Source organism: Eumetopias jubatus, unplaced genomic scaffold, assembly GCF_037043125.1.
Source record: "Eumetopias jubatus isolate StellerSeaLion01/CBP00866 unplaced genomic scaffold, mEumJub1_p1.0 scaffold_17, whole genome shotgun sequence".
NCBI classification, from domain to species: Eukaryota; Metazoa; Chordata; class Mammalia; order Carnivora; family Otariidae; genus Eumetopias; species Eumetopias jubatus.
This window is the reverse complement of record NW_028274823.1, coordinates 51,769,021-51,794,529: the sequence shown is the minus strand read 5'-3', so window position 1 is coordinate 51,794,529 and position 25,509 is coordinate 51,769,021. Positions and strand designations below refer to the sequence as shown.

The window sequence follows — 25,509 nt, the reverse complement described above, 5'->3', positions numbered from 1 at the left end:
TGTGGCATGTCGACGTCTTTTCTAGTTTGTCCTTGAAGAGCTGAGTCACTTATTAAAGTGTCGTGCTCCTGGGAAGGGAGGTGTTCCAGTGACACACAAGGGACCCTTCCGTCTTTCCTCCTCTGACCTTTCTACTTCTTGTCTCCTAATTCTGTTTCAAAGGATTTCTTTTGAAAAGTTGGCTGCCTTTTGCTCAGAAGGTCCCTCTTCTTCTAAACAAGGTGGCTCTTCATAGCATACTTACCGTAAAGAATTCAACAATACTTTTTTTTGGGGGGGGAGCACAACAAGGTCCCCAAACACAAGTCAGCTACTTCACCTGACACTCAGCTGAAGAAAGTACCTATTTATTACGAGTGAAAACATTTGAAGATAGGCATTTCAAGGGATTCTTTTCAAAGGAGATCTTGCCCACGCGTGATTTTGGCCTTACAATGCTGATTTAACGAGCTGAGCACTGTGTAAGCACGTGGAAGGCATATTTCTAGTCAACCCATTGCTAAATGCGCCTACCACAGCATCGAGTGAGAGGAATTGGCTTCTGTAACCTTGTCCGCTACCAGCAAAAGTACCTGAAGATGCCCTCCCAGGTACATCGTTAGTCTCTTGGAATGATTAAATGGCTATCTGGCCCTATTTACCTTCCTGTTTTCACGTCCTGCAATGAAGTGCGAATGGCCAACTCAGGGAGCGTGGACCAGGGCTAGCGCAGAGCTAGAGTGGAATCCGAAGGCTGCTTGAGTGTTTGTTCTCATGGAATGTAGGGAAGGAGAGAGACAGAGGGGGGAAGAGACAGATCATAACCAGCGTGCACAAGAAAAATGGGAGAAATTGCAGACCCAGAATGAAGGGGCTTACAGAATGCATGGGAAACTATTACACTGATTTAAGCTGAGTTTCCTTTGGCTCTCCTTTTTCTTTCTATCACTGATGGCCGTGGTGGGAAGAGTCTTTGGTTTCAGGGCCCAGAAGTAAAATAAACAAATACAATTTGGGGGGAACTTGAGGACATCACCCAAAACTACACATAAAAGGAATCAGATAATGATAGGCTGTTGATTTTTAAATACAGCTTATTAACTCAAATCCCTCCTTAAGAGTTAATGGAGACTGTCAGTATAGGGTGTGTCCTGTTATAGACATTCTCCTAGAGCTAGTTCCACCCCTTGCCCTCGTATCTGATTCTATGTACTTCAAAATGCCATTAGTTCACTCGAATGACTTTAGTTCTATTGACAATGTTAATTCTCTGCCCGTACAAACCAGAGGCTACTCGGGATAAGCTGATTTTTGTTTATTATCTGACAAGACTCAAGATTACACTAAACTGATTTTGGTACGTGTCCCTTCAACCTAATGGTATTGGACTGCTCCTCTCAACTTAACCATTGGAGTTGAATGCCTCCTTGTATTAGATTTATACCTGAAATAAAAGTCACGTGCCATTTAAAATTAGCTACAGTACTTTGCAAAAGGGTGTATGTAATTGTGCAGGTTTAAACTATTAGTAAATTGAAAGGTTGGTGTGAGGGATCGCACATGTACTTGAGCTAAAACTATTTCCAAGTGCAAGTCTAAAGATCTGTTTCTCTTCCAGCACATGATTAATTTGTTCATGCCAGGGCTGCTGATGGCTTGCGGCCGGCATCATGTCACACAGGTCTCGGCAGGTTTGAATCAATAGGGTCCTATGTTGTCGCTGCTTCAAACTTTCACTGTCCCTTTCTATTAGACTGAGCAATCAGATGTCAGGCAAGACCGAAACAACACGAAAAAATTCTGAACAGAGAAAAAGCACTATTTTATAAAATTCCATGGAGGCAAAATGGAACTGATTAGAACCTACATCTACCTTTATGTGTGTATGTTGCTAGACATCATTTTTTGAAAAATATTTGATGGTCCTAGAACATGGCTACTTGTAAAACGTCTGGGCCCATATCATCTTAGTGTCTTTTCGAAGAGCTGGCACTCCCGCCCAGGATCATCTGGAGTAGAAACAAAACCAGGACGATCGGAAAATGAAGCTTTGTGCACCGACTCCAGCCTACCATAAGGAACCATTCAGTCTTGCCAAAAACATAGTCTTTGATGAATCCTTACTGGTCACTATGTGCTTTACTTTTCTGACACTGTTTCTTTAAGTCTTTTGTAAAGGAGTCCTTCCCTGAAGAGCTTTCTGTCTGCACAGTCTGACCTTACATCTCTCGAGTTCAAAAGAAGACAATTGTCAGAACAGAACGTGACTTTGCAATGACCGATACTCAGTAACAGGCCACACCTCCAAGGAGAGGTGCCCTGAGCAGGCAGGCCCTGCCGCTAGAAGGCAGATTTTTAAAACTGTGTGAACATTTTTAATATATTACTACTCCTCTGGGAACTAGCTACTTTTCTTCCCACTTCAGAAAACACATAATGGGACTTTGTGTTTCAATTTAACGTCCCTTGAAAACGGAAATCTTTCCCCTTATGAGGGAAAAAAAAAAAAAAAGCAAGGAGGGAGACTAAAAGCAAGAGAGAAATGAATTAGGCAGTCTCCAAAGCACACTGGCTCAACTGGGAAACTGCGACCAAAGCAAGCTCCATAATAATATAATGACCTTTAATGAGTGTCTTGGGAAACAATACGGCCCTAGCATAAAAGACAAAGGGCAAAACCCATCATGGTTCTGCTGACACTAATTCAAAATGATTTTCAGAACAACTAAAGAATGTAAGAGAAGTAATCTGATCCGCCCATCTGACCTCACTTTGATTCAAGGGCCCTTCTCCTGCCATTTCTAATTGTCAAACCCTCTACATTTCACATCTGCTCATATTTAATGAAAAGCCCACTCTCGCCACTGCTCTTTGAGTCAACCAGCTCTGTCAAATGGGCACCACCCAACCCCACCACCAGCAAGGGAAGCCCAGGGATTGCTATTGGAGCTCTGCCAGTGGAACTCTGCGTAGAAATAGACATTTTTTAATTGGAGAAGAAGGGCTTACGTGGGTGCACAAAGGGGCTCAAATTGGAATGGCTTTTTCTAACTTATTATTAATGGTCAAAGGTGAGAGGACTCACACAGGGGTGGATGAAATCTGCTTTGTTTTGATGGCATGAGGACGGCGGGGAAACTGATGAAACAGAGGAGGCGACCCCCCCACCCCTGAGCTGTCAGTACCAGTTAAGGCTTCCACACACAGCCCAAAGCTCCATGTTTTCTACGGTGGGGCCGATCTGGGAAGGTAGAAAAGGACAACAGTCTCACGCACAGGATGTTTCCAAGAGGATGGGACAATCCCACCCTAAGTTTTTCTTCTCTCGGCCTCCATCAATGTTTGGATTAAATTGCGGAGCTGAGAAATCCCTCCAATTATGGTTTTTCCTGGATGAAATGGAAATTACACACGCTGGGTATCACGGGACTCACACAGGGGACACACATGTTACTATGATTGGTATGGGCAGCTCTTGCCAAGACACAACCACATACAGCCCAAATGGCTCCTTCCTTTTCTCCACTGAATTCCTGGCCAAGGTTTTAGAGCCTAGTGGTTATCTGAAACAGAAGTTGTGCCTTAGGCAGATGGGTAACCCCGGTGGCTGGTGGTTCCGTTCACTGCCATCAGTCAAAGATGTGGCCAAACTGTGCCACCACAGCTCACCACTTTGCTCTTCCTCCCCCAGCTCCTGTCTTGAACCTAGTGTCTTGCCGGACACCTTAGACAAACAAATCCCTTGTGCGGTTGCAACCAAGTTCTCCTTGCCACGTCATAGGAACTAGCAAGAATTCTCACGATGAGAATAAAAGGGTAAAGGTTCATACTGTGGCATCTGTACAAAAGATTTGAAAGGAACTTCCTTCCTAGAATTTTAGGCAAATGTGGTTGGGACAGTCCAAAATCCCTCTTGATACAACCTCTATTAGGTATCACTTTTAAAAAAATGAATCCTATTTCTTGGCACTGTTCTAGAAGAACAGTGAATTGTGAAGAAGAAAGGACGATTCTCTGGTCCCAGGTATAACTTTTCCAAGTGACTCTACAAGTTAGATGCCCAGATTGTGCCTCAGACCCGAACAGCAGGTTCAAACACCAGCACGTGGCCCGGCATACCACTCCGCTGCATACGGTGACATCAGGGCCCCCTCAGCCCCAGGAGCCTCTGTGGATCACTGTCCCACAAGCACACCATGCTGGGACCACCTCCAACACCAGCACAAGTCAGTCAGCAAGTTCCCCACATCCCAGCACCTCAGTGTGCACACTAGGGCTTCCAGTAATATCACTGGGCAACCGTCGGTAAAATACCCGCGAAGTCCATGCAGTGGACCAGGATGAGGGAGGTGTCAGGAACCTGGTGTAGGTCAGCATTGCCGGTTGCCAGCCGCTAGACCCTGACCTTTGGTTCTTTACCATCCCTGACCTTGTGGGTGAATGAAGAAGACTGACCTCAAAGTCCTATGCAGTGGACTCCAGGAAGTTATGGCAGCTCATGGCTTATAGCTTTTGTTGTTATTTGGAATCACAATTGCTACAGGAGACCTTAAAGCGTGAGATTCTATTTTGGGGAAAAAATAATGCTCCTTTGAATTAGTCAGCTTTCTGAGGGAAGCCCTAGACTGCACCAGTCAATAGAGGTTTTCATGTTTAGAATACTCATTTCCAGAACATAGGACACAATCTGGCACTGGAGGAACGAGATACAGGTTAAAAAGACAAGGTTTAAAAAATAAAAGAAGAAAGAAATTCACATTCATCTTAACCCTGTTGTATTTTGGAAACTATCTAATTTAATGATTTAATAATTTAGTGATTTAAATAATTTAATGATTTAAATAATTTAATGATTTAATAATTTAATCTACTTTTACTTGTTCCCTCTCCTTCCTCCCTGCAACCCAATCCAATGGATAGGCTTGACCCAATTATTAAGATATGCATTTGCACACATCTTTGTATTAATACAGTATTTGACTTGTTGTCACATTAATTTCCATTTATATTTATTTAAAGGAGAAAGAAGGAGACTATCACTAGACTCTACTATCACAGTCCTGCACGCCATTCCCAGAAGCACAACGAGTTAACAGAATGGGAAGGGAGGCCTTCCCTAGCAGGTACATGGGGACACAGGCAGCGAGGGCGACATCCATCACCATATACAAGGTCATACTGGGAAGAAAACATCAGCTGGACGGACTCACAAGAACCACAGGGCACACAACACAAGACAGGGATGATACCACAGACAGCACAGACATGGAACTCCGTGTGTCGGGGTCAAACTTACAGGCACGGAAACTGGTGGAGCAATCATTAACAGAGACAGAAGAAAGTGGGAAGGTTCTCTCAAGGGTGTCCATGTTAGCACGCACACGGCCTGACATGCACGAGCAGTCACGCTCAGAACGTCCGCAATCAAAACAACATGCCCGTCTCATTCTCTTGTAGATGGACATCTTGGCTATCATCATGTGGTTGGATGGAGGAGAGGAAGAGCGGTAGTTAATGGCAAGGTCACACACAGCAAGGCAGCTAGAAGGGAGCTAAAGGGATTTAACACAGGTCTTAGTTCACATTAACAGTCTTGACCCAGGAAAAAAAAATGCAGAGCGACTGCTGATAACAGTTTGGTTGTACATCAAAAAAAGCAGCGAAAATATAAATCGCCTCTATCATCCCCCAAGGCTGTTGTGTATTATTTTTCTTCCCCAGGTAAAGTGGGTGACTACAGGAAGCGGGCATGGCTGATTACAATCGGGTTCTTGGATGAGAAGAAGAGCACGTTAGAGACAGCAAAAATGTAACCAACATTTTTCCCCTGGCGCAATTAATACAGGAGGTCAAAATAAACACACGGCCAATCAATTAATTGCTTATTTGGTACAATAAATGGTTTTTGCGAGGTGCAAAATATCTAATATGTAGGTTTTCTAATTTCCATCCATTTCTGGGCATGAGGCAGAGCCTAGGACAAGTTTTCATCAAATTAGATATGAAACGATTACATGTTAATATAGAATCTGAGGATGCCTCTGCTGAACTTCCCCAGAGTGAGTTCACATGATGCCTACAGGAATTTAAATTTACTCTTGACAGAACAAATATCCAAATCTGTCCATATAAGAAATGCAGCTACTCAAGGCTAACGCTGCGTATTTGACATTAAAGGCAGTTCACAAATAAGAAATCACCAAAAGCATATGAGATGTTGGTCTGTTGGAATGCATTTAGCTACTCATGGGTGTATTTTCTGCTTAAAGCTGGGAGAATCTGAAAAATCGCGTCTGCTTTTCTCTCCCCACCCACTGAAAATCCAGAAAGCCAGCGGGCTATTGGTTAATCATAATTTTTTCTTATACTGAAAATATTGGACAAAATAGATTAGAGATTATAAAACATGAAGTAAGAGATTAGGTCCCACATAAAATATCTTATTTATATTTGCATGCAGCATTGATAGCTCTGCTAAAGCTGATATCGTAGGATCTGGCCTGCCTGGGGATCCAACTTGAGTGCTGACCTACCAAGTGCAAACCTTGCTGGACATCACCGTAGTGGTTCTCAAGACACTTCACCCTTATCCTTCAAGCCAATTTATATTTCAGTACAAGGAGCTTTTTTGTGCCTCATTTTGTTGCTACAACAGGCAAACGTGTTTGCTTATCACTTAGCATGAACCAGCCTGCTTCTCTCACAGGATTGGAGAAGAACTTGTATTTATTCCAAGCATCATAGCCAAATAGTAAGACTGAACCGGAAAGGTGTTATTCCCTGCGCCCATACCTTCCATTTTAAAAGTCATTTTCCCCCCTTCTTTCTTTTTCTTTGTGGAGAATGGTTGCACTCTTACTTTAAAATATGGCTTCTGGTTTTGCCCTCTTTGAATGTTACAGTCACCAGGAAGAGGGGTTTAAATCTCTCAAATGGGTCAAGTCCTGTTCTAAGACCTTTATGACTTGCCATACAGTATATTTGTCAAGCAGGGGTAACATTATGATTGTGAAGAACAGGCACTGGGGGAGATGAATGAGAGATCCGTTCCTGTTTAAACTTGGCTCCCATTTTTAGTGACATGTTCTTTTAGCATCCTAGCTAGCTGGTTGTTCAGATCAACATCATGCAGCCCCAGCCCTCTTCAATGCGTGGTACATCATTCCTGAGCTGAGCTTTTACCAAAAAAGAAAAAAAAGAAAAGAAAAATTCCACTATAGCATTTGAATTGGAAGACTTTAGAAGGTATGGCATGAATGCCCAGACACCCCAAACGGTAGTAGTTGAAGTCAAGAAAGAGGAAAAAGTCTTCAGCTGAAGACACAAAAATAAAATTATTTTACACTCATCCAGATCTGATGGACAACTTGTAGACCGCTCGCTTATTTTTGGCTCGGTTCTTTTACTGGAAATATTGATTTGTTATTTACACAGAGGAGGGAAACAAAGATAATTTTTCGTTTTACTGTAAATAAATTGTTTTGAAAAAAATTTAATCAAATGCTGTAGCAGAAGAGAAGCCCATCAAACTCTGAAATGCTATGCTTCTCATTAGCAACAGTCCCTGGTTTTCATTTCCATACTGCCATTTTGGGTTCATATATAATAATAGAATCTGACACATTTATAGGGAAAGAGAGTTCTTCTATATATACCGTCTTTAAGGACAAGGGGAGGGAGGATGAGGCAGAATAACTTTTGAAATGATTCTGTCAGAGGTAAGCCCATCATAATGGGTGATTTTAAACCTCGTACTTGATAAGGGCTTCAGGTGGAAACACAACTTCAACCCAGTGCCTCTCAGGAACTGTTTGCAACGGTTATTGCTGGCTGTTCTGGAGACCATGCATTGTTCTAAAATTTCATATTGTTAGCATGCAGGAACAGGCTGAAACTGGTAATCGAAGCAGCAAAGAACCATTTGCTATAAGAAGATTAAATGTTAATTATAAGCAGTCACATTCCAAAGCAGCATATGCATAAAAAAGCAAACATGCTATTACTAGTCATTCCTCCCCAGTCATCATTTTTACACTCACACCAAATACAAAATAGAAATCTCAAAAGACAAACAAGCACCACCACCACCACAAAAAAAAAAAAAAAACCCAGCAAGAACGATCAGTGAGAGGCTCAAAGACAAGACAGAAACAGTTAAAAATGATTGAGCCCCATATGTTGACAAACCTTTGTGAATTACAATGTCTAGACCAAGGTGCCACGGGCTGGGAGGGTGGTCCTCTCGCTCTACTTCTGGAATAGTCCATTTTCATTGACACCCCCCCACCCCTTAGATGTCTTCACCTATACACTTCCCGGCCCAATCTCTTAACAGGTAAGCCCAGCTGACCTCCCTTCTGGTGGAGCGATTCATCAGGCTTCAAGGATGTGCGTCCCAGCTAGGAAGAAAGAGCCCTCCTCTGGGTCGTTAAATGGGTCATGAACAAGCGCTTTAACTAAAAACGTTTGTTAATTTGCCCACGTGGTGGGAGCTATTCCAGAGGATGTGGACACTGTGTGTAAAATTATACTCTCAAATTGTAAAATAAAATTATATCAAAATTAAGTCGTGGCTCTCCTGATTTAGAAAACACCATCCACCCCTCGTCCCCTTCAACTCTCTCTGGCTTCCTAATCCTCCGGTTTTGTTTTAGCGAATCACGGATATTCAGAACCGCTGGCGTTTTATTTCCATTTCCCCGTGACTGTTTCCTTTTCTGGAGCTGATGTGGGTTATAAGGTTAATTTCAGATATCAGAGTGCCACTTAAAACTCCCAAGGTTAGGTTTCAAAGAGCAACTTTGGAAAAGTTTCAGTATTTATTTAAACCAGAAATAAGTTTCTTAATCTACTCCCTGGACACATAAAGTGCCCTCTCACCTTTGGTGTTTGCTGATTTTCTTTTTCAAATCGTCACCCAACGGTCTCTTCCCAAATCCCAAAGCCTCAGAAAAAAGGAATTTTCCCCAGGAGCTCAATGGTAATGGAAAGTAGATCTATGAGGACATCTAGTGGATCCGTGTGGAAGAGCAGCTAGTCAACCGACTACCTGAAAGATCTGGCCTTTCTCTGTAAGGGAGCAAGAAGGAACACTGTGTGCCTCCAAAAATTGGAAATCTGTGCAGTGTCATTTCAGTTCAGTGGTTCTTACAATTCACGGCGGATGTTTAGGGGCCAGTCGGGGTGAAGCGGCGAATTCTAGGAGTTGGTTCAAGAGTGGCGACTTGCAAACACGTTGGCTCTGCCACCGTGGCCAACAGAGTGGGACCAGTTCAGCAGCAGATGGCTGGGTCTCCTCAAAGCCGTGCTGCTGCTTCCTGAGGCAGGAAACAGACAAGAGTGTGTCTCCGGTAGGTGTGAAGACTGTAGCTACTTGTCATTCCGTCTTAGGGCTTTTGGAACTTTATGCTCAATTATTGGCCCCATAGGCCAGCTTAACTCAGGGAAAGCAGAAATATAAGCCTCTAGGGACTCCGTTTTCTCTTTGGCCCACGTCACAAGGTTCTTGTTCTTGGACCGGTGCCACCGATTCAAAGAGGTTATGTGGTTGCCAAGAATGAGACCCTGGGTCTCACCTTCCTCCAAAGAACTCAGGCTTAGCCCTTTTACAATTTGAGAAAAAGCTTTTATGTGCTTTCCTTCACCACAAGGGAGTGGATATTCGTCCAATGTTTCCATTAGGACTTCCTAGTGCTATTTGTAGAGATAAAATGAAAGTATTTTCCTAATGCACATCATCAAAGCTATCTGTTTACTCTTAAGTGTTTAAAAATGGGGGATTTCTCAGACCTACTCTCGGACCACTTTTCCTATATTTTCAAGGGTTGTCTGATCACGAGAAAAGAAACCTGTACAGAAGTGGCTGATGTAGATGTGGCCGGGTTACTGCATTTTCCTTGTGTCAAAGTGACAATCAGCTGTCACACTCAGGATCTCTGCCGGTTAGCCCTTCTGAGCCAAGCCTGGAATGAAGAGGGAGTTGGACTCCATCCTGTGCTCAGCACCATCTGCCTCCTGCATCAGCAACCAAATTGCCAGCCAATTTCCAACTGCAGAATCTTAATTTCCAGGGTGGGTTGGGAGGGGCAGGAAAAGCAACGCAGGACTGAGAAGCTCAGGTGGAGTTTTCCAACGGCCAGAGAAAAAGTATTCTAGGTTCAAATGGAGCAAATTCAAAGGAAGACGAATGTGGACGAAGAAAATATCTGACTTTCAGTTCACAGATACTTTTTAGGTTGGAATGACATGTTTAAAATCAATCCCAGTGAAGGGAGGATGAATTCCAAGCCTGAACCCTGATGCTGCTCTTCACACGCTCAGCAGCAACTAAAATTAGAACTAGAAGCCTCCATGGAACGAAAAAGTCCACCGAGGTAGAGGGTTGAGACATGCGTTTGATGTGACCCTGGAAATCAGCGAGCATTCTTTCCAGTCCTGTAAATGAGGGATGATGTCTTCACTTAGCCAAATTCCTCCTATTAGCTTCTGCAGGGAGAAGAAAGATCTGCCAGGTGGTTTTCCAAGAACAGAAAGAGGGGAAAGGAAAAGCTAGTTAATGTCAGTGGGCCTAAGTACACAGAACAGAACTAGAGGATCCTGCCCTCCACACCACGTGGTGGCTGTGGAAGGCAGAGGCATTTGGCACCAGAGCTGTTTGGTGACTGACATCCCCTCTTCTGTCTGCTTCCGAAGGATCACGAGGTACAGAAGGCGCCTCTGCAGGTATGAGAGTGGCACATGCCCTCGAGCCAGCCTTGCCGGTGCTCTGCAAATAAAGGCAGCCACGGAGTCCATCTTGGCGGCATTGTGTGACGGACTCAAGACATCATTGATTTGTTTTGTTTGTACACTGAGCATTCTAGAGCCTCAAACTCTGAAGACTAGCCAGAACCAGATGACCCCCTTGCCTGGTGAAGAGGCAAGGAGATTCCGGAGGGCTGAGATATCTCCAGATGCCAGGACCACTGGACTGAACTGGTCTGCAGGCTGGGTCTCGTTTTCCATGGAGTCTCCCATGAGTCCGTGAGTAGAGACCTGACGACGCTCACTGCTGGTGGCATGGAAGGCAGCATTGCTCGGAGTGACACACAGAAACACTGGCCCTGAAATGGCCACATCTTGTTGGGTGAGAGGGGTCCTACTCTATGAGTAAGTTAGGGGCTCAGAGACTTAACATTTACTTGTTCGGACTTCTACATGGCTCACTAACGAAAAGGAACATTGTCCTTGAGCCATTTTTTCCACCTGAAACAAGTAAATGGATCTTCCAAGATGCCTGACTAACACCCACAGCAGAACTGGGTATGTCCCAGTGGGTACTGACTGAAAGGAGAACTTTATTTTAAAGCAAGGGAACTTCGTAATAATTACCACTGTGGTAATACTTGTCTCCAGTAAGGTGGCTTACGATACTTACAATCCCAAAGTTTGGTGTCCAGTTAATTCTCTAGCAAGCACTTCCTCGCATAGAGAGGTACGTATAATAAATACATCGCTCTCTCTATAAAATATCTCTATGCTTATATATAAAAATGTTCATTTTTACATATAAAGTACTGGTAGATATCATATATATATCACAACATAGGAATATATATGTAGCATATGTGTTTCCTTCAGGATAGGAATTCAGGCTCAGTAGCAGAGACCAGGTCTAATTTATCGAAGGCAAGCATGACAATGACCTCCAATTGATGAGGCATCTACAGCTATAGTGGTAATTACCTCAGCCTACTCAGTGTCCCCTAAAGGTCCCGAGACAAGGCCTTCAAGAGAAACACTGTGGTCAAGGTCTTATTTTCAAATGGAAAAATAAGACAGCGCCAGAAGCTGGCAAGAGGCTGGGGGATGGGAAGATGAACGGAGGGGGGTTCCCTGCTCTGGGGGGTCTCCAGCCCCAGGCTACTCTGCAGACCGTGTTGGATGAGGGAGTTGGGGCATGATGTCACTGCTACATGCAACATAAATACCAAAAGAAAAAAAGAAACTGAAACTGTACAGAAAATAAAAGAAGTATCTCTTCTAGAGAAAGACAGGGGGAACTGGACTCCGGGCTACTGGGAACCCGTTTTACTCACAATATATCACTACCAGTGTGCAGTTAAAATAGAGTAGGGGCCGTATTCCAAGGCAGCAAAGAGAAAAAAAATAAATCAAAAATATGTCAATGATTAGAAGTTCAAGAAAATTCCTTCAAACACATCAATTCAGACATGACTTGTCCCCTGGGAGTCCACCCTTTGGCAAACTTATACAGGCTGGGGGAAAAAATGTAAATCATTAGACCAGGTTTGTTATACAGAAGAAAAAAATGGGTAAATAGTAGATTCTGAGAGCTTGCTCCTTGGCCAGACAGCTGAATTTGACTCTCTTCCTTGATGGAATGCTATGAAGAAATGGAAAGAAATGCAAAAGTTAAACTATACTACCACAGGATTTCCAGAAATGGAATGTCCACACTCGGTATTTCTCCAGATAGTATGGCATGAAATGTTCAAGGTGAATGGGGAGGTGGGGGTGGGGCTGGAACGGGAAGAGCTAGGTTGGGAGGGGAGGGTTAGGAAGCTGTGGGTAAAGACCAATGACTGTCATCAGCTCTGCCCTCATGGAGGTGTATCATTCTAGGGTGAATTATTAATACCTGGTCTAATACATTTGGACCAATGACTGTGTGGATGAGCTGCCCACTCCAACTTAGGGCACCGGGCAATGTGCCCTCAAAGGCACAGGAACCCCCGCAATTCATTATTCACAGTTCTAGCTCCTTCTAATCAAAGTTTCTTTGCAACCAAAACCCATCATCCCCAATTTCCTGACTTGCCTGGTATGCATGGGGAGGTTCATGTTTAATAATTCACTTTATTCTGACCACCCCTTACACATACACATCTGCATCCTGCCCTCTGTAACACAGGCTGCTATGGCCTTTTAATTAGGAAGAACAATATTTGGACAATTTTGATTGTTATCAAACATTAACCTCACAGCCAGAGGCTTCCTTGAGATGAGAAGCCCAAGAGGGAAGGGGGTACAGAGAGACAGGGGCAAGACCCCTGTCATGCTGGCTCAGCTTTGGGATTCCACGGCAATCCATGCCACGCATGGTGAGAGACCACACACTTCACTAGCTGAACCAGCTTTAAGGGGAACAAAGAGAATAAAATTATTTCAAACAATTATGTGCCTCTCTCTCCAGGATGAAGTTAAAGTCAACTGCTGTTTGCTTGCCTGGAACCAGGGTGGAAAAATACCCTAGAGGCCAAATCCTCATTTCTAGGAACCTAAAAGCTTTCTGCTGAGTTCCACTGCAGTGCCTACGAGGAACATCCCAGTATCAGAGCAGGGGTCAGATACACTTTCTCTCTCTCATTCTGCCTTCTACCCTTGCCTTCCTAGAGTCTGTTCTCTGTCCAGTCATCACGGAGGTCATCTAATACAGGAATTGAGGATGTTATGTCCTTGCTCAAATCCCCTAATAGCTGTATCAATTATAGGACTAAAACCCAGGTTTCTCATCATGGCCTCTGCCTTCCTCTATGACCTCATTTCATTCCACTCTTTCCCCAGTCCCACCAGCCCCTCTGGACTTCCTTCCTTCCTTCCATCCAACACTTCAAACTTATTCCTGCCTCTTGACCTTTGCCCTTGCTCTTCTACCAGCCTGGACAAAGTCTCAGCTTCAATGTCACCTTCCAAGGGAGGCCTTCCAGACCTTTCTGCCTAAAGCAGCATCCTGACAAGTTCCCCATACCCGTAGGCAGTCTCCTCTCTCTTCATGGCATTTGAATCTATCTGCATTTAATAGTTTCTATGATCATTGTTTGTCTCCATTCACTAAAGTGAAGACTTCGGAAGAACAGCAAGGTTATCTTGTTCACCCCTCCATCCCTGGCACCAAGAATCCACCTGGCACAAAGAAAGTACTCAGAAATATGTGGATGGCTAATCAATAAGTGAATTTCTGTGGTACTCCATGGGACCAGGTTCTTTGGCAGATATTGGGTCATGGATAATTGGTCTCGACACTCTCCTGCATTTCCCACCCCCCTTCATTACGAGAGTTTCCTTACAAAGGAGTTGACCCTTTTGTATCTGTTACTCTCGTTTACTTCCACCTTGGGATACTATGCTCCTCTGATGGATATGATCTGGCGGGTGCCTCGTTATCCGAGCTATTTCCGTGTTCACAGCCAACTAAGCAGTGCTGGGGTAGACGGCCTCGTAAGGAGGGCCTTTCGTGTCAATGAGTCCAGGAGATTGGAAGTGGCTTTGTTCTGGGCCTTACACCCCCTTAGATGCTCCCCTGAGGTTGTCAGAATCAGAGAATTCTTAGACCTCAAGAGCTTAGCATCTCTTTGACCGAAAGCTCAAAAAATACTCATCTTAGTAAGGTGTCAGAGCTGGGGGAAACGGGGACATGTGTGTTGAGTCAGTGGAGAAAGCATAACAATGGGCCTAAGCTGCCCCAAACCTGGGAACCAGCTGCCGAGGATTTCTACAGAAACTGCTCTGGACCAAGAGTGCTCCCATGGGTATTTGCCTAAGAGATCGAGTGTCTTTGTGCTCCAGCAGAGTGATATTTATATCTTACTGGTTTTACATAACTGTGTCCCCCTTTAGGAATGCAGTGAAAAAAGCCCTTGCTTTGGTTGGCATATCCCAGGAATAGTGCTCTTCTATCTGGTTTCTGCTTTTTATAGGACGATCTTTCATAACTATGTTTCTACTCTTCAGAACCAAGATCATTGCCTTGCCCTTCTCTCTTGCAAAAATGATTAGAGCACTGAGAGCACAACATGGAAAGGCCTTTGGGTGAGCCTGAACCCTTGTCTGTTAGGTCTGTGTGACTCTTAGCAATCTCATCTTCCCACTAAACTTGGAGCCTTGGTTTCCTCTTTTTGTAAAATGGAATTAATAACATCCCCTGACAATTACCCAGGGTTACGGTGAGGATCAAACAAAATAATGATCATGAATAAGGAGCTCTGAAAATACTAAATCGCCATAGGAAGGAAGGCATCATTGTTATTGTTTTCTTTGAAGGTCATGAACAACTTCTATTAGGCAATGCAACATAATTACTCCAAGTGGCATGGCCTCCTCGAGGCACGCCCACTTTAAGTCCTGGTTTCTCGGGAGCTCATGATCCAAAGTTCCTGACTTACCAAATCTTTCTCAAGAGGTCCCATTAGCAAGCTGCTTTGGAAGAGATTTGAGACAGGATATGCCAGAAGCTACTGAGCCTGATCTAGTCTATCCCAAGGAGCAAAGGTGTTTGAGGTTGGTTATTGGAGCAATGGCAAATAAAACTGATTGGTGATGGCCACGTTCTCTTCCTGGGCCAGTCTGAGGGTACTACAAGGGAAAGCTCTGGATCTTGGTATCAAACCTTACAGCAGTCCCAAATGGAAAGAGAGTCAGCGCCCGTTTGGGAGACAGCGCCCTCGGACTCAGTTTCCCTTTCAGCCCTAGTACAGCCATCTTCACACTTGGTGGTCCCGTATCCACCGGAAATCACTTTGCAAAAATACTCCCTCCTCCGTGGTCTTAGCTGTCTTCCTTCTCATGCACCGTACTGACTACTTTCAAGTGGACACAACCACCTTGGCATCCCTTCCGGGTCTGGAGGTGGGGATTAGGCACTAGGTTCATTCAAAGGTGCTGATGGTGGGGATTTTTCATCCTCTACTCTAATAAAGCAAGGACAGGCATTTTTTCATGTCTCTTTAAACTGCTGGGTGAAACAAACATAGTCAAGAAACCTCTTGATGTTTAGTGTTTCTTTAATAGGAAAAGGAGAAAGGAAACGAATTTGGGGAAAGGAGAGGGGGGGAGGGGGAAAGAAACACTACTTACGCCGTTTGCAGCCGCATTTTTTTATTCTTTTGGGATCTGTGATGTCATCATGACAGGCCTTGCAGTAAAAAAATGCCCTGGAGAAAGAGAATGGAAAAACTGACACATTTCATAATCCACCCGAATGAAACAAGCACCACATTTCCTCCACCGTGGTGCCAAATTAATGAAACATGCCAACACTAATTTCCTTTCATCTTTTGAAAGGTTTAGACATTTACAGACGGGAATGTTTGTTGCAAGACCTTTTATTTCAAACCTAGGATTCTGCAATTTGAGTTTATGCTTCTTTTAATACACTTTCCTTTGAAGAGGAACTGGGGGAATGGCTGCTGATGGGACACCCTGGGTCTGCTGGCTCATCTTTCATTTTTGAGCACGGCATTCATTGCTGCTCATCAGAACACGCTGGCAACCAGTCCCGGGCCCTTGGTGGGGAAGTTGAATCCATCTCCGAAACGCTTGCCTTCTGGTCAGATATTTGTCGAAGGGGCCCCAAGGATAAAGTTCCACCGTCAAATAAAAACATTAGCCTTGTCACTCAGAAAGCCCATTTCTTTTCAAAATGAGAGAGGTTAAGGAGGAAGGTGGACAGGGAAAGACAAAAGTGGTGGGTCAAAGGGGTCCTCTGTCAAATTTCTTCTGGCATCTCATAGCATAGCCCATAGTTGCTCCCAAACTAGAAGGACCAACTCCCATACTCTCCAGCCTCGAGATCATGTAATAAATGGAGGTTTTCTTCTCATGGTAAAGGCACAGCTCAGCTGAGCACTGCAACGGGGGTGGGTAGAGGGCACTCTAGGGTTGGGCACCCAGTGGAAACAACCAATAAGAAAATCCCCTCGACTGACCTTAAGTGTCAAGCTGTGATTACCAAACACATTGGCTGTGTCAAAGATACTCTGGATGAGACAAAACAAGATCATTCAAGCACAGAATGCATAGGACCTAGAAGAACAGCATTGGAGGCCTATATCCTTTCAGCACAGGAGATTACTGGGATAAAATTCCCTGGAACAACCTTACAAGCTCTGGATATGGGGACTAACAAAATCCTTGGCTTCACCACTCCCAACATGAAATTGAATGTCAGGGATAAACGTGGTCTTCCCTTGACCAAGACTACAAAGAAAGAAACATAATTCTTGACCATTCTATTCCTAGATTCCTTTTTATGTTTTCACGGGACTTGCACATGTGATTGGCGCCAGGTGGAAACCAATGTTAAGACTTTGGGATCTGGAAGAGATCTTGGAGGTCCCCAGGACTTAGTGCCCTTATCTGCAAATTGAGGAGGTTGTCAACAACCTGCCAAAAGTCATCCTGTGCTGGGCTTGGCTGGGACTTCTAAATCCAAGCCCAATGCTCTTTGTGCCCTAACAGCACATTCACTATTTCTTTAAATGCCAGTGTTCATCCATCTTGAAGAAAGAGGAAGGAAGGAAGGAAGGAAGGAAGGAAGGAAGGAAGGAAGGAAGGAAGGAAGGAAGGAAGGTAGCTGATTATTTGCCCTGAGTGGCAATGTGGCTAAGAAAGGGGAAGGACAGGAATGGAGGAAGCCATTTTGTTTCCACTTCCTTTGGCCATTTTCTCCCCCACCTGATGCTCCTACACATAATAATAATGACAACAATAACAGGGAACATTTATAGAGCACAGACTATAGGCCAGGTGCTATTCTAAGCACTTTATAAGTATTAATGAATTTGATCCTCAACCCTTTGAAGGAGTAATGATTATTATCTCTGTTTTACAGATAAGGAAACTGAAGCACAGGGAGGTTACATGACCTGCCCATGGTCATGCAGAGCCAGGATTCAAGTCCACACAGCCTATTCCCAGAGCTCAAGGTCTTAAAGAAATCTCTAATAAAGAGATGATGGAACAGTGATGAGTCTGAGTAGACTGTTGAGAAGATCAAGTGGATTACTTCATGAATTAAAGCTAGATTCTGAAAATAAAGGTAAAGATAGTGAGTGAGATGGGGCCAGGGAGCGGGGGTGGGGGTGGGGTCTCTGGTCTTCAGTCCTGGAGACACATTTCCCACCCAGAGGGAGCACAGTATCTAAGTTTTGCCAGCTGAGTTTTGCCAAGTGGCACTTCTTTGCAAGCATCATGTTCTTCCCCACCCATCTCTGCCTCCCTCATGCTCACCTGGCAAAGCCCCCACCTTACCGCACACCTGCACCTGAGCAGCTGAGCTCAGTAAAGGAAACACAACTGTGCTGACTGATCTCACTTCAAATCCATGGCCATGGATTCCAGAGGACTTTTCACACCCCTCAGGCCTACTGCATATCCCCTCCTTCCACCTCAACCCTCTCTGCTCTTCTCCCCACTTCCTCTCCTGTTCACCCCACCCCTTCACCAAGTGGCCCTCGGCTGGTGAACTTGACACATGCATCACCAAGAAGACCAGATCCATACCCCGGAAAGCCAGTCTTTCCGGTCAAAGAGACAAAGGGTCTCTTTGTCCTCTGGTTTCCTGTTGTGTTCGGCCAATCAGAGGAGCCAGCAGGAGACTGGAGGATGGGAAAGGAGAGTTCCTCCCTGCTGGGTCATGAATTGGTGGTGGCCCCCTCTGCACACTACAGAGCACCCAGCTCCTGCCAGGCAGCCTTTCCTATACTACAACCTCTCTCTCCAGGTTCTGATAGCTCTCCTTCCCCTTGACTCTGTAGATTCAGGGCTGAGAATGGCTCCCCTCTGTTTCTAGCTCTGGGGTGCTTTGCCATCCCTTGTTGGTTTTCCTTAACTCTCTGCCCACAACCTTATATGGTCCCTTCATAAAACTCTCCTCTCTTTTCTCACTTAGGTGTGTCATCTGTTTCTGGCCAGGATCCTCCCTGATACAGCACCCAAAGTGACACCTCCAGCTCCCATCTTTCCCCCCAGACTCCAGAATCTTAGATCTAACTGCCTTTATGACTTCTCTATGTGCATGTTTTGTACATATCTCCTACTTAACATAGCCAAATAGAATTCTTAATTTCCTACACCCCAAACTTGCTCTTCTTCCAGCTTTCCCCATCTCAGTAAGGTGGGGAGCCAACAACCACCCAATTACATAAGCTCCAAATCTAGGCTCCATTCTTGATTCCTTCTCCCCCACCAACTTCTTATATGCAGTCCACCAGTGGGCCCTATAGACTCTCTAGTAAAATATATTCTGAATCAGTCTTCTTTGTCTGCACCTCCACTCACCAGCCTAGCCTACGTTATTCTCCCTCACCTACACTATGCAGTCTCCCTGTCTCTGGGCCCCCTCTCCTGTGGCACTACATCTCATTCTTTATAATGGAAGGGAAAGACCTTTCAATAATGTAAATCAGACTACATCAACCCCAGCTTAAAACCATCAATGACTCCATTTTATAACAACCCAACCCTTGTATCAAGGTCTATGAGAGCCAGCCCTGCCTTTCTCTCTTACCTCATCTCCCCACACTACTCTGTCAGACACACTTTCCTTCCCTTGGCTCCCTGCACACAACACTGTCCCCACCTGTCTCCTCTTCCCTTCCAATCTTTGTATGACAGACTCTTTCCCGTCACCTCCATCTGTGCTCAAATGTGGCTCCCCTTCAGAGCAGCCCTCACAATCTAAATCAGTGCCCCAGTTGCATTAATTCTTTGATTAATGTACCATAAATAAACAAAACTGCAATTCTCTCCTCCCTAGAACATGAGCCCCTGAGAGCCAGGACTTCGTTGTTCACCACTGCTTCCCTGGCACCTGGTATGGAGTGTTCTATAAAGTGAGTGACCTGCAGACATTTGATGGATGAATGAGTGTGAGAATGCTGCCCAGGAATGCTAGATCTGCCAAGTTTTTCAAGAGAAACCAGGAACAGGAATTTTTAAATAGAAGTTGATGATGTCTTCCTCTTGGCAACTCATTTATTTGTTAAAATTGTGAATCAAACAAATTCTGTCTGCAAGCCAAACTGAGTCAATGGGGTACCATTTTGTGATTCCTACATCAAAAACTATGGGCCAAGGTCATTTGAAAAGGAAAATATTTGGTGGCAAGGAATAGGGGACAAATGATCGAATGTTCATCCCAAAGTGACCTTTCTAAGACTGGAATGGATGGTTTCACTCCTCTTTTCCTAAAACACTGCATCTGAAAGTTTCTGTGAGCTAAAATCCATTAACTTCTTTGGTTGCTTGTTTGTAGGAGAGGGTACAAACTCAATCCTGGATCATCATAATCAACTTTTCCATTTTTACAAAACTTGTTTAGTTTCATTCAAATCTCCAAGGCCTTTTCTGTGGTTTTCTGCAGTCTTCATCTATTTGAAATCCCCTAACTGACAGCATTTGCTCAGACACATCACACACTATGGAAAATTACAGGCTTGTGTTGTAGCTGATTGTGTCAGCATGTATTTGTGAATACCATAAAGCACTGAAATGAGACATATTGCACTCCCTAATACAGGAGGTAATTTGTTTTTTGGACTGCCTGGTATTTGTGACATTCATTAGCGAGAGATGCAATAGGAAATAGAATTACACAAATGGGAGCTTCGTGTTATATTTGCTATCTGGGAGGTACACGTGATCTACAGCACTGCTGTGCTCCCCAGCACGCCCCCCTCCCCCACCCCCATACATGGTGTTGAGATGCTGCTTGTGTGTCTCGCAGTCTGTATGTGAGCATAACCTTCTATTCCAGGGGACCTGGGGGGGGGCCTCAGTCCCATTCACCCCCACTTTCTGCTCAGGTGAACCCAGTCCTCAAGGTACTACTGAAGAACAGTCAGGATCCATGAACTGGATTAGAAGGTTTTCCTGTCCCCATCTGAATAATGGCAGTTCTTTCCCAATTTGTAGAAGTAAATTTAAGCCATTAGCTCAGTTTAAAGAATTTTTCTTTTTTGTTGTTTTTTTCTTTTTGTTTTTCTGTGTTTTTTTGCTTCTCCACCAACTTTTTTCCCCCCTAAAAGCTTTTATAACTAGTATGGCTAGTTTGCAGAAGTGGATGAAGAGGAAAAAAGTAATAGGCATCAGCCGTCAAATATCCTAGTTCTGTGCTCAGCTCATCAGGCTCACCTCTTGGCAAAAATTAAGAAGGTAAGCCCTGGCACTGGACTTCCTGGTTTTGGATCCTGGCTTTACTACTCCTTAGCAGTGGGGCTTTGGGCAAATTAGTTCACCAATCTGCACCTCAGCCTCCTCATGTGGAAAATGAAAATAGTAAGGCTACCTATCTCCCAGGGTTGTTGAGAGGATGGCGTGAGTTCATGGCACCTGGTACTTAGAGCAGGGCTGGCACCTATTAAATTCTACATAAGAATTTGCTAGTATTATTAAATTTGGTAGAAAATGTGGGTTTGGGAAAAAGGAAAGACCATTTCCAATCCGGGCTGTGCCACTTGCTTATGTGCTGTCTAACCTCGGACAAATCATTTATCTCAACCTTACAGATGAGGAAACCAAAGCCCCAAGGGTTTTAGAAGACTCACCTTATGAGGTTATTCTGGGGACTGGCAATAATGAACATAGAACCCTTAGCACAGGCCTGGCCTTGAGTGGGAACTCATTACATGAAAACAATAGGCTTCCAAAAATAATTATAGGCCTTTCACAATTAATCATTTATTTGAAATATTCTAAGTAACATCATTGTTAAAGTGAGTGACCTGTCGGACTGCTGGAGCCACATTTTCTGCTAATAAGTTTTTCAGAGTTCATAGGATAGACTCAAATATAACAATATTCTATGGCGTTCTCCAAAGAGCCCTGTGATTCCTAGGCTGCTTAAACAGGTTTAAGGATACTAATAAAAGTGTCATAAAACATTGAGGTCAATGAAATCCTGGGCTGTACCTACAGAGGCTTAAGAATTGAATCTGACAACTTCAACTACTTACCTAGAAGGCCACAAATAGAAATATAGCTAACTGAATATTTCATCTGAAATTAATCCAAACCTTTTGAGATTCCATTTGGAACTTAGATTAGAAAGCTGATAATACTCGAGTAAATTTGCCTGGATATTGGGTCAAAAGTACTAGACAAGGAACCAGTTGTCCTGTGTTATGTTGTTCTCAGTCATCAAGAATCAGGATGACACTGAACAATTGCTTCAGTTCTCTGGAACTCAGTTTCCTCCCTTGGAAAATGAAGGACCAGTTAACTAGGCCCTCCTAGTTCTAAAATATTATTACTCTAATTCAAAGATGTGGAATCAACTATGTGAAGAGGAGTTCATGGAAGCATTTGAAAGCATAGTCTCTTTTTCCCAAGACTTGGCATCATTGATACCCATGGACATGTTAAGAAGTTTTGGGGTTAGGGCTCTATACATATTGAAAGCATGCCCATTATGGTGGGTCATCTTGACTATGGCCGTGCCAGAAAGGAAGGCAGATAAATAAGAACACTTACCTTTTAACTTCTTTGGCATCACTTGCGATGAAAAATCCTAAAGTACCTTCTTGGATCTTAAGATGGTTTCCAGGATTAATTAATATACTGCTCAGTGAACAAAAACAAACAAAGAAGGCACATTTGTGAGGTCATGTTCTGAATAAAACCTTGAAGGCTACACTGTACTGTTAATTTTATAGGGGGCCCACTAGTCTAATGCTTTTCCCAAAGATGTTGTGTAGAGCTTGATGTCCACAGTCCCAGACATTTAAGCGGATAAGGCCATCATAAAGCTCTGCTGCTCAGTTCCCAGGTTGGCATACTCCCAGTTGCAGAAGTCAAAGCACATCTAGGTTTCAGGGCCAGGGGTATATAATGGGGTAGCCATCATGGGCTTCTGATATGATATGTAGCCCTTTGGAAACTTCTGTTAATGGTCAACATCGAATGTGATTGGTCTAATAAAGCTACTGCTATAACAATTTTCTGTTAGATGACAGAGCATTAATGGGACCCCTATATGCATCCAGAAACATACACATATACATGTATTACTGCAGGGAATGGTACACGACACCTGTAACTAATGCAGAAACAAACATCACATCTGCATGACGTTGGTAAAGACATGTAAGTGGACTCTGTGTGCAGCCTCTGTAGAACAAATTGGACCTACCCAAACAGTGAAAGAGAAAAATGCCAGCAGTTGGAAATGATTCCAGTCTGCTTTTACCAAAATGCATGGGAGTGTTTGAATGAAGTGTGTGTCTGGTACATCCTGATTGGGGCAAACTGTAATTATAAAACAAATGCAAATCATCCCTAAAAACAAACAAAAAAACAAAAACCTTCCCCTTGCAGGGAAGTATGGACCCAAATATACACCGTCCTATTTCAAAGTGTTATAAATAGATTAGCTGACCAAGTTGTGCTTGGACTGACAAAAGAGATACATGTATCCTAATCTAATAAATGGGTGAAACAAACAAGTTTAATTTTCTGCAGATCAAGAACAGAATGCAGGAAGGTATTATAAAGAGACTGAGAGGTTTTGGGCTTAATGGACAGGGAATTTGGGTACTGTGAGTGCAGGAATAGATACAACAAAGCTATTCTCTGATCTGAAAAGCCGACTTCAAGGTAATAGATGTTCGGAATCAGGCTAAAGGAAGTCCTCAACTGTCTAAGACAATCAAAATGGAGGATGGTAATTAACATGTAATTTTTTACTGCTGGCAAAACCGCTCCAGGAAAGTGCTGCGGCCAACAGAGTCATGCATCTGCAGCAATACAGGAAGAACCCAGGTGAGCTTTTGTTCTGCCCCGGGAGGACTCAGAGTGGAGCATCATGGCAAAATAATTGTTTGTGGTCGCAAGAACATCCACTATTACCCATAACGAGACCTGACAGAAGGAAACCAATCCTGTGTCATCACTGTTATTAACACTAAATAATAGGCAGGGACCACGATGATTGGTCTGTTCTGCCCTGGAACCACAGGCTACAATGAGATTCTTCACAAATCAGGAAGCAGCAGACCACACCAATAGCAACAGCCTGCAACAGGCACCGGCACTGGGCAGGCACCTCCTAATTACCCCCCTGACAATTCTTTACATTGGTTTAACAGCCTTCTGACTTCTCACGATCATGAGGGGAAAGGGTCAGAGCTTAGACAGCTTAGATGGACTCCTTTTTCAAAGCCAATTAAATGTGATGTCGTAGAAAGGCAGAATGCTGGATTTTGCACTTTCTTACCCCCTTTGCTGTAAGGCAGTACTTGTATGCCCTGGCTCTGCGATCAGAAATTGCACCCAAATTCCAGCATCACCATTTAGTAGCTGTCTGGCTTTTGGGCAAATTACTAAATCTTCCTCAAACTCAATATCCTCATCTACAATGAGGATGATAATCATAGTCTTTCTTCAGAGCGTTAAGCAAGATGATGCACCGAAGGCTCAATGCATATTGGTTATTGTTACTCTTATTATTTATTACTGCAAGAAAAAAAAAAGCCAAAAGCGTATTTTGTTTTCAATGGAATTATCAGATTTTCTTTAGCTGGCCCCATGGAATGGAACACAGGGCTCCTTATCAAAATATCCTGTTCAAAATGAGATGAAGTTACAGGGTAAAGAACTGTATATTCCAGAATGGTATACAAGGACATACATGAAAAATTCTGGATAGGTTTGGTGTCTAAAGAAGCTAATTCCTGAAAGCTGGAAAAATCTACATTTTGATATGTATTTATATAAGAGTGTAAAAAAAAGCTTCTGAGTTAAAAAAAATCCTATCATGATTTCAACGATGCAATTCAAAAGGGGAAATTTGACACTCATCAATGTCTTGGTGACATATATGTGCAAAACAAGCCTTGCACAGAATCCTTTTTTACATTATGTGCTTCATTAATTGCACTCCAGTGATCAAGCCCACTGTGTCACGGGAGGACGACAGTGATAGCAAGCTTCCTATCAATGAGAAGTTTCTTTTCATTTCCTCTGTTCTTTATCAACAGTGAACAAGAATTGGCTTATACAATGAGAATTGGGATTGTCATTCCAGAGACTGCAGGTTGAGATCATTTATTACAGCCTGCAAGCCTGCTTTAGTCAAGGTAGTGTGGTGGCGAGGAAAGATCTGGGGCACTGATGGAAGGCAGATTTGTGTTCAAATCTGGTTAAGCGCTGGTTAAGCGAGCAGGTGTACGTGTCAGGCCTAGGAGTTCAGACCCTGGCCTGGGGCAAGTGGATGCCACTCAGCCTCATTCTCCTCCTCCGTGAAATGGAGTGAATAATCTCTAGCTTACGGTGTTACTAAGAGAATTAAAGTACATGCCATGTGCTGAGTGACTGCCACATAGTAAGTCCTTAATGCATGCTCACTATTAATAGTAAGCATGGTTATTAAAACAACTAAATGAGAAGCAAACAATGTCTCACGTGGCCTCAGCTCCCCATTTTGTCCTTGGTGCTAATAAATTACCAGGAGTCCCCCTATTGGCATTTGAAAGACCTTTTTACTGACTGCAGTATCCAAAACATTACATCCCTCTATAACATCTGGAGATGGGCTAATTTGGACTGGCTTTTGCCTGCAGAGTGGAGTGTCTATCTGTTCCTCAAACCTTATGCACTTCCAAGGACATCACTGCCCGTGTGATTCCACAGTGCCTTCTGGTTCTCTTTTGGAGAGGGCTTAATGAGGGGTAGGAAGCTTTAAATCATCTCTTTACATGATGTGTGAGGCTGTAGGCTCACATTAGCAGCTATCCAGATCAGGTGAAGGCAGCC

The 25,509-nt window shown here is 43.7% G+C and overlaps 1 protein-coding gene across 29 annotated transcripts in view; it reads right to left on the bottom strand.

Annotated features, from left to right (window-relative positions):
- The window catches only part of KCNMA1 (potassium calcium-activated channel subfamily M alpha 1), a 744,082-nt gene that overhangs the window by 112,427 nt on the left and 606,146 nt on the right, over positions 1-25,509 (bottom strand). For 13 of the 29 annotated variants that reach the window (XM_028109571.2, XM_088020037.1, XM_028109575.2 and 10 more), the window contains 2 exons: positions 22,231-22,317; positions 15,835-15,911 (listed from right to left, as the gene is read on the bottom strand). In XM_028109571.2, the coding sequence (XP_027965372.2) occupies positions 15,835-15,911; positions 22,231-22,317 (164 nt within the window). Of the gene's footprint in view, positions 1-5,275; positions 5,450-12,056; positions 12,066-15,834; positions 15,912-22,230; positions 22,318-25,509 lie in introns of all 29 variants that reach the window. The other 16 variants (XM_028109572.2, XM_028109573.2, XM_088020041.1 and 13 more) reach the window with 3 other exon arrangements.